Source organism: Geotrypetes seraphini, chromosome 12 (genome assembly GCF_902459505.1).
Source record: "Geotrypetes seraphini chromosome 12, aGeoSer1.1, whole genome shotgun sequence".
Taxonomy (NCBI): domain Eukaryota; kingdom Metazoa; phylum Chordata; class Amphibia; order Gymnophiona; family Dermophiidae; genus Geotrypetes; species Geotrypetes seraphini.
In genome coordinates this window covers 95,849,028-95,858,154 of record NC_047095.1, presented here as the reverse complement: position 1 = coordinate 95,858,154, position 9,127 = coordinate 95,849,028, and the positions used below count along the sequence as shown (strand labels likewise).

The following is a 9,127-nucleotide window of genomic DNA, read 5'->3' as shown; positions in this document are numbered from 1 at the left end:
AAGAAAACAGAGGAAGGAATTTAGTTTAGAGGGCAAGCAAGAGCAAGGGGAAAACAGACATGAACTGAAGGGCTTAGAATGAATCACTAACCAGTTGCTGGAGGAAAGATGAGGCTAATCAGGATAGAGGCAGTTAGAAAGAGAGCCACCCAGAGAGGCTAGTAAGGTCACCTGAGTGCTTGCTTGGGAGGGGCTACAGTCAGCCAGTCAGAGGCAGTGGGGGAAGTGCTTAGAATGCTGCTGTGTATTGTGATATGCAAGGTGTGCCTGCTAGGACTGTCCCTAGTATAAAGCCCATGTCCAGAGCAGATAGTTCCCCTGCTGCTCAGTTTAAACCACAGTGTAGCCTTTTGCCTGCTGTTCCTCCTGTATCCAGCAGAGGGAGCCCTAGTGCCAGACTGCAGGTTTCCCTTCCCCCTCATAATCAGGGAAAGAGAAATAGGATATCCGGTACATCTGAGCATTTGGGGCGTGGTTGCCAGCTCCTAAAACTGAGGTCTGCCCTGTTGGAAGGAGAGAAGGAAAGCTGGAGTCAACCAAGGCAGTCGCAAAGCTCAGGGCTGGGAGCTCTGCCAAGCTGTTCGGTACCTGAATGTATGGAACTGGTAGAGGCAGGAGCAGAGACGTCTACAGTCCCTTTGGAATAGTTCCAGGCCATGGAACTGGAGTAGGAGCCAGAGTCACTTACAGGGATACCTTCCAGTGTGCAACCCATGGAAGGCAAGTGACCATAAACTCTTATGCTGGATTACAAATATCCAGGTTTTCCTGGAGGGACTATTTTTGGTAGTACAGACTGTTTTGTAGTCAGGTGGTGGGGTTAGCCCCACATTAAAAGTGGAGGGATAGAGGGCCATATTTTGGTAAAATTCCATCACGTGGAGCACACCACCTTATCCAGCACTACTGCGGCTGGAAGAATCAGTGCTAAGGCACTGGTTCAGGCACAAGTCCTTGATAGAAAATAAGGACTTATGCTGGGACTATATTTAGGTTATACAGAGAAGCCTTATTGTTTGGAACTCTGACTGACAGAAAAGAATCCCTTTTTGTGGAGACTTAAGGTTTCTGATTGTGGGTTTTTTCTTTTTTTTTCTGTTTTGATTCCCTCTCGTTGGAGAGTTAGTACACTGCAATAGGACTAATAAGTTTGTTTAAACTGAATGTTCAGAGACTTTCCTATTGGCGGTCATCACCTGATAAAGTGTATTTTTTGATTTCTTGGTTTTTGTGGACTGATTTAAAGCTGAAGTTTGAAGCAACTGTTTTGTTTTGTGCTACAAAGTAAATCCAGTCCAGGTTTTGGATTTTTACTTTCCTGACTCGTGTGCTTTCTTTTGCTGGAATCTGCCTTATCATTCCTTGTGTAGCTCGTGGCAGCACACATGAGCCAATTTCCTTGTCCCAGCGGCTCGGGACCCATTGTCCTGACCCCGCTGGTGACAGTACCCAGAGCTGAAAGGGGAATTTCTATAGGAGTGGTTAGGGTGATATGTAGGTGGGATGTGGGCTGACTTAGAATTAGTTGTCTTGCAGGGATAATCAAATGTTTTATGAGATTTCCTGGATGAAACTTACACATTGTGATTTAGATGTTGTAAAGACAGGTCTAAGTGCCAAAAAGTCTCCAATATGACCAAATAACCACTTCAGAGACAAAGTAAAGACCACCACATACTCCCCCCTTGTTCACTGGCCCCGTCACACCCCCACAAGGTTCAGAATAGAAACATACATACCTGCCTTTGGAACATCTGCACTTGCCTAGTAGAGCTGCACAGAAGTGTCTTAAGTAGCCTGGGGGGTGGGCTTGTGAACCATAGAGAGGAACACCCAGGCCCATAAACCACTCTAACCACTACATTCATAGTGGAAAATGTGAGCCCACAAAACCCTACTCTTCTGCCATATAGGTGACACCTGCAGCCATAAGGGCTATTGGGTTGTAGACAGGTGGTTATAGTGGGTTTTAGGGTGTTTTGGGGGGCTCAGCAAAACCTACAATGGAGTTCTGGTGAGATGTTCATATGGCACCCTTTTTGTGAAGTTCACAGCAGTGCCCTGTAAGGTGCCCCACTGCTCTGTTGCCTTGTCTGGGTGGCCAGTCCATTACAAGATTGGCCCCACCCACATCTAAATAGTCTTGTTCTGGGCATTTGTGACAGACAAATTTATGGTTGAAAATGTGGTATAAAGATAGATGTACCGTATTTTCACGCATATAACGCGCACGTTATACACAATTTTACAAACCGTGCATAACCATGCGCGTTATACGTGTGAGCGCGTTGTACAAATTTTTTTTTTTTCATTCTGATCCGGCATTTCCCCTGCAAACTGGCATCCTTCCCCCCCCCGCTCGCGTCATCCCCCTCCCCCGTGATCCTACATCCTCTCCCGCACCACAAAGACAACTCTTACCCGATTGGGCACCGGCACCAGCACCAATGCACAGTATGTGCCAGTGCCAGTGCCTGAAGATCCTCCCTCGTTGGGTTGGGCTGGGCTGGGCGGTGCGAGAGAGATCCTCCTTCTTCCTATGCTGGGCTGGACTAGACTTTGAGCATTTGTGCATGCTCAAAGCCTTTTGGTCTCGCTCTCTCCAAGCGCACAAATCGAGATTATCTCGGAGAGAGCGAGACCAGAAGGCTTTGAGCATGCGCAAATGCTCAAAGCCTAGTCCAGCCCGGCACAGGAAGAAGGAGGATCTCTCTCGCACCGCCCAGCCCAGCCCAACCCAACGAGGGAGGATCTTCGGGTACTGGTACTGGCACATGCTGTGCATTGGTGCTGGTGCCGGTGCCCAATCGGGTAAGAGTTGTCTTTGTGGTGCTGGGGGGGATGTAGGATCGCGGGGGAGGGGGGTGATGCGAGCAGGGGGGAGGATGCCGGTTCGGAGTAGGCGGGAGGAGGTTTTAGCATGCGCAGTAAACGCGTGTGCGCGCTATATTAAAATTTTATTACATAAATTTCTGTTCCCCGCACGCTATACCCATGTGCACATTTTACACGGGTGCGCGGTATATGAGTGAAAATACGGTACTGGTGGTCTGGACGATCAACCACCTGGATGTTCAGATAGACAATTAAAAAAAAAAAAATTGGGGGCCATATAGGCCTCCTTTTATGAAACTGCGATAGCAGTTTCTAATGCGGGGAGCCACGCTGAATGGCCCACACTGCTCCCAATGCTCATGAAGCGTGGGCCATTCGGTGCGGCTCCCTGCACTATAAACTGCTATCGCAGTTTTGTAAAAGAGGGGGGTTAATGATTTGCCTTTTGAGAATAGAGATTTTCACATTGCTGACTTTGGGCATTTAGTGCCATATGCCTGAATCAGACTTAGAAATATGTTTTTATTATGCCCCTCACTGCTTCTGGATTTCCTGTTCCCCACCCTCTGTTTTGTCCTGCCTTTTATGATGTAACTTCCTGTGAGAAGAATTTTTGAAGTCAGTGCTATTCTTTTGAGCTGGCCTGTAATTAGTTAGGGTGGACCTTCCAAACCCTCCTTTTAGCTCAGCATTTCCTCTGTACTTCCCAGCCTTCTCAATAGCAGATTATGGACATTTCCTCCAGGAACTTGTGTAAACATTTTTAAACCCAGCTACACTAAGCACTATTAACACATCCTCTGGCAATAAGATCTAGTATGAAGAAATCTGCACCCATCTTACTGCCTACTGCTTCCTCTTGAAATGCCCCTTTTCCCTTTACTTCAAATAAGTTTCAAGTTTAATTAACTTTAATATACCGACCATCGACTTGCACCTGACTGGTTTACAATGCTAAAAATGAAAGGTTAAAATAAATTATAATGGGGGAGGGAAATGTGAATATTAAGTGGACATATTATAGATACGAACATTTTAATGACTGTTGAAGAAAATTTCCAGCTTGAAAAATTTTCTCCCAAAAAAACAAAATGGGCTCCTTTTACTAAGGTGCACTAGCGTTTTCAGCGTGCACTGAAGATTAGCGCATGCAAACTCCACGCTAAATGAAAAATACTAACGCAAGCTCTATGGAGGCATTAGCGTTTAGTGCATATGGCATTTTGTAGTGCGTGCTAAGCACGCGCTAAAACCGCTAGTGCACCTTAATAGAGGGAGATATACTAAGATGGATAGGCAAATGGCTGGAGAACAGAAAGCAGAGAGTGGACATAAATGGGAAGTTCTCAGACTGGGAGAAAGTGACTAGCAGTATGCCCCAGGGCTCGGTACTTGGGCCCATATTATTTAATATTTTCATCAATGACCTAGAAGAAGGAACATCCAGTGAGATCATGAAGTTTGCAGACGACACACAGCTATGCTGGGCAATCAGATCACAGAAGGATAGCGAGGAACTCCAGAGTGACTTGTGTCAGTTAGAGAAATGGGCGAAGAAAGGCAGATGAAGTTTAATGTGGAAAAGTGCAAAGTAATGCATTTAGGCAGAAAGAACAAGGAACACGAGTATAGAATGTCAGGTGCAACTCTGGGTAAGAGCGAACAAGAAAAGGACCTGGGTGTACTGATAGACAGGACCCTAAAACCGTCAACACAATGTACGGCAGCGGCAAAGAAAGCAAATAGAATGTTAGGCATAATAAAGAAAGGGATCACGAGCAGATCGGAGAACGTTATAATGCCGCTTTATAGAGCAATGGTCAGACCACACTTGGAATACTGTGTCCAACTTTGGTCTCCCAACCTAAAGAAGGATATAAAACTGCTGGAGAAGGTGCAGAGATGAGCAACGAAGCTAATAAAAGGTATGGAGAACTTGGAATATGAGGAATGACTTAAGAGACTGGGATTGTTCTCCCTTGAGAAAAGGAGACTGTGAGAGAATATGATCGAGACTTTCAAAATACTGAAAGGAATCGACAAAATAGAGCAGGAAAAAAATTATTTACAATGTCTAATATGACACGGACAAGAGGACATGGACTGAAGCTAAGGGGGGACAAGTCCAGGACAAATATCAGGAAGTTCTACTTCACGCAACGAGTGGTGGACACCTGGAATGCTCTCCCAGAGGAGGTTATTGCGGAATCCACCGTTCTAGGATTTAAAAGCAAACTAGATGCACATCTCCTTACAAGAGGCATAGAGGGATATGGGTGACTAAAATTATGCCAGGTGTACACCTGGCTGGGCCTCCGTGTGTGCAGATCGCCAGACTTGATGGACTAAAGGTCTGATACGGAGATGGCAGTTCTTATGGTCCTTATGTCTTGACTCACTTGCAAAGCAATATTACACTTAAATCATTCTAGATTTATACCCTGTGTGTACTATCTTAAAACTCTCACTCTTTAGCCTTCAATCTCACTCCTTGGTGTGATAAATCTCACTCTTTGGGATGGTTCATCATTGGCATCTTTGTGAATTCAGGGACACTCCTAAGGGAGTGTTAAATAAATTTATGTACCACCCTCTTTGGAATGTCCCTGGATTTGTGGGGGAGGGTGGAAGGGAGGGGGGTCAGCTTAATGTGAAGTTATCTAAGGGTAAATGAGTAAAATTCCCCAAAGAGGAGCAATAAATACCAGGTACAGTATACAACCCCTTGTAAAATGACCCTGATGGAAATTAATTTCATTAAGGTGATGGTGGTGAAAAGCTAAAGGGATAACTTTGAGTTAGAAAGTGTTGATGAGGGTGAGAATTTGTTAGTCAAAAAAGAGATGATGGTATTGGGAGTATGTTTGGATAGCTGTTTGACCATGGAAAAACTAATATTGTAAACCAGGGGTGCCCACACTTTTTGGGCTTGCGAGCTACTTTTAAAATGACCAAGTCAAAATGATCTACCAACAATAAAATTTTTAAAAAAAAACACAACGCACACTGTACGCATACAATTGTTAATTATCATTCCTATTCTGGGGTTTTTTCAAAGAGGTCAAAGGAGATGACTCTATGCACTGTCACCTCAGTAACAACCATACAAAAATAGACAAATACCCACCCCCTCCCTTTTTACTAAACCACGATAGCAGTTTTTAGCGCAGGGAGCTGCGCTGAATGCCCAGCGCTGCTCTCGACGCTCATAGGCTCCCTGCGCTAAAAACCTCTATTGTGGTTTAGTAAAAGGGGACCATATTGTAAAATATAGAGAGCAGATATAAATTCAGACACATTTTGATCACTAAATTTAAAATAAAATCATTTTTTCTACCTTGTCTGGTGATTTCATGAGTCTCTGGTTGCACTTTCTTCTTTTGACTGTGCATCCAATCTTTCTTCCCTTCTTTTAGCCTGTATGCTTCCTCTCTTCCTGACCTCATCCCCCCCCCAATGTTTTCTTCTTCTCTCCTTGCCCTCTCTTTCTTTCTCTCTTCATGCCCCCATTCTTTTTTTCTGTTTCTCTTCTTTCCTTCTGTCTCCCTGCCTGCCCTCTTTCTCCCTCCCTGCCCACCCACAAGCCACTGCTTCTGCCGCTGCCATCGGATAACAGGCCCCCAAAGCCGCCCGCCGCCGGCCAAGCTCTCCTTGCTTCGGGCCCACCAGCATTCCTCTCCCCGACGTCAATTTTGCCGTCGGAGAGGAATTTCCGCTGGCCAGAACTTCCTCTCCGACGGCACAATTGAGGTCGGGAAGAGGAAGGCTGATCGGCCCAAGATCGACATTTTGGGAAAAATGCTGCCGGGTCCTGCCTTTGAGGAAACAGAAAGTAGGCAGGACCTGGCAGCAAGAAGAGCAAATCGCAAGCTTCACTGACCTGTCTCCCGCTTTAGCCCGCGAACAGGGCTCTAACATGTGCGTGCCGGCTTCCCTTCTTACCCCCTCCCCCTCCCCGGACATAACTTCCGGTTTCAGAGGGAAGCGAAGGGAAGCCGGTACAAGCACATGTTAGCCCCCGGAGCATAAGTTCTCCAAGCCTTTTTTTTTTTTTTTTTTTAAATGTTGAGCAGCGGAGGCAGCAGCAGAATTCAGGAGCGGGCCAGTCAGGAGGGGAAAAAAGAGAAGGGAAGAAGGGAACCCGTTCTGCGATCGACTGGGGTCGCCTGAGCGAGCGACCTGTCGATCGCGATCGACGCGTTGGGCACCCCTGTTGTAAACCATTCGGATGGGTTATATGCAATTGCAATTGTTATATAGATTAAAACTTATGTTACCAGCATATAATTTCTGTAATGTGGTGCAAGCATTAATACTAAGTAGAGTGGACTATTGCAGTTCTCTTTATTTGGGAGTTGCTAAAGTGAAGATGAGGGCACTGCAGATGTTAATTAACTCTGCAGCAAGATTGATTACCGGGTTTCAAGAATGATTCATATAACTCCAGGGTTGAAACAATTGCATTGGTTACCTATGCAGCAGAGAGTACAGTTTAAGATTCTTTCAATTTTATATAACATTTCTCCAATGGTACTAAAGAATACCAGGTAGCACATTCCAGAGCTTGGTGTCAGCCACAGACAGCATTGTTGCCCCGATTCAACACGAGAGACTAACATCTTACCCTCCAAACTCAGTTTCATACTATTTTCAGATCTCAAACATTTTCTGGGTTGATAGAACATAAGAATTGCCGCTGCTGGGTCAGACCAGTGGTACATCATGCCCAGCAGTCTGCTCACGCGGTGGCCCTCTGGTCAAAGACCAGCATCCTAACTGAGACTAGCCCTATCAATGTACGTTCTTGTTCAGCAGGAACTTGTCTAACTTTGTCTTGAATCCCTGAAGGGTGTTTTCCCCTATGACAGACTCCAGAAGAGCATTCTAGAGAGTGGTAGAAAACTGGAACGCTCTTCTGGAGTCTGTCATAGGGGAAAACACCCTCCAGGGATTCAAGACAGAGTTAGACAAGTTCCTGCTGAACAAGAACGAACATTGATAGGGCTAGTCTCAGTTAGGATGCTGGTCTTTGACCAGAGGGCCACCGCGTGAGCAGACTGCTGGGCATGATGTACCACTGGTCTGACCCAGCAGCAGCAATTCTTATGTTCTTATGTTCTATCAACCCAGATAATGTTTAAGATCTGAAAATAGTATGAAACTGAGTTTGGAGGGTAAGATGTTAGTCTCTCATGTTGAATCGGGGCAACAATGCTGTCTGTGGCTGACACCAAGCTCTGGAATGTGCTGCCTGGTATTCTGCGATTCTGTGATGGGAGATTGAACTTTAAGAAAATGTTCAAAATGCAATTATTTATCAGTGCCTTCCTGTGCTAATGCTATTCTCTGTTAATGCCTTCCTGTCCTGTATATGATTTTATGGGATCTTGTGATTCCATCTTGTAGGATGAATTTAAAGAAAACTTTGATAATGATACTGTTTGTTAATGTCTTCCTCTGTTTGTCTTGTTGAAACATGTTTAGCATTTCTTAAATATGTATGCATGTAATTTTGTAAACCGCCTAGTTATTATGCGGTATATACATTTTTAAATAAATAAAGCAGAGCCTAACAAGAGCCTAGACACAAGAACCTCCTGCAGACTGTGTGCTATTAAATCCTATGAGCTGTGTGATATCAACTGTTCTCTCAGACTGATGAATAAGGGTGATTTATTAATTGTTATTTTTTTTTCCTGACAGGTCAGCTACATCTCACAGAACCTTCATATGAGTGACCCCGTTCAGTATCCTTATTTTTACCGGACTGTCCCCAATAAATTACATCTCTGTGCTGGGATTGGAAAGCTACTGAAGTATTTTGGCTGGAAATGGGTCAATATCTTTTCAACTGATGATGAAAGCAGTGTGAGAGCTGTCCAGATCCTGAGAGAAGGGATTGAACAGAATGGTGGCTGCATCGAATTCCATGAAACCATTCCTCACTATGGTAGAATCATGGTTCCACAATTAGAGAAAGTTCATAGTGCAATCAAACAATCATCTGCTGTGAACATTTACTACTTTAATAAAAACACTGCAATGCCACTAAGTTATGTACAGTTTCTTCAACTTCAGGTAAAAACTGGCCAGGTTTTTATCACCATAACTGACATAGAAATGAACAGAAAATTTCAAAAATACTTTAAAATAAGCAACAAGTTCTTTATGTTCAAACCATATAAGAAAGTTATACCAAATTTTTTAAAATATATCCGTGAGATGAAACCTATTTGGCTGGCACGTGAGTACTGGGCTAAATATTGGTGGGAGGACCTGTGTGACATCAGTT

General features: G+C 44.5%; 1 protein-coding gene across 1 annotated transcript in view; it reads left to right on the top strand.

Moving 5' to 3' along the window:
* The first annotated feature begins 476 nt into the window (after positions 1-476).
* The window catches only part of LOC117346901 (vomeronasal type-2 receptor 26-like), a 51,058-nt gene continuing 42,407 nt past the window's right edge, over positions 477-9,127 (top strand). The window contains exons 1-2 of the mRNA XM_033917138.1: positions 477-720; positions 8,539-8,913. Coding sequence (XP_033773029.1) covers positions 8,566-8,913 — 348 coding nt within the window. The 5' untranslated portion in view covers positions 477-720; positions 8,539-8,565. The remainder of the gene's footprint in view (positions 721-8,538; positions 8,914-9,127) is intronic.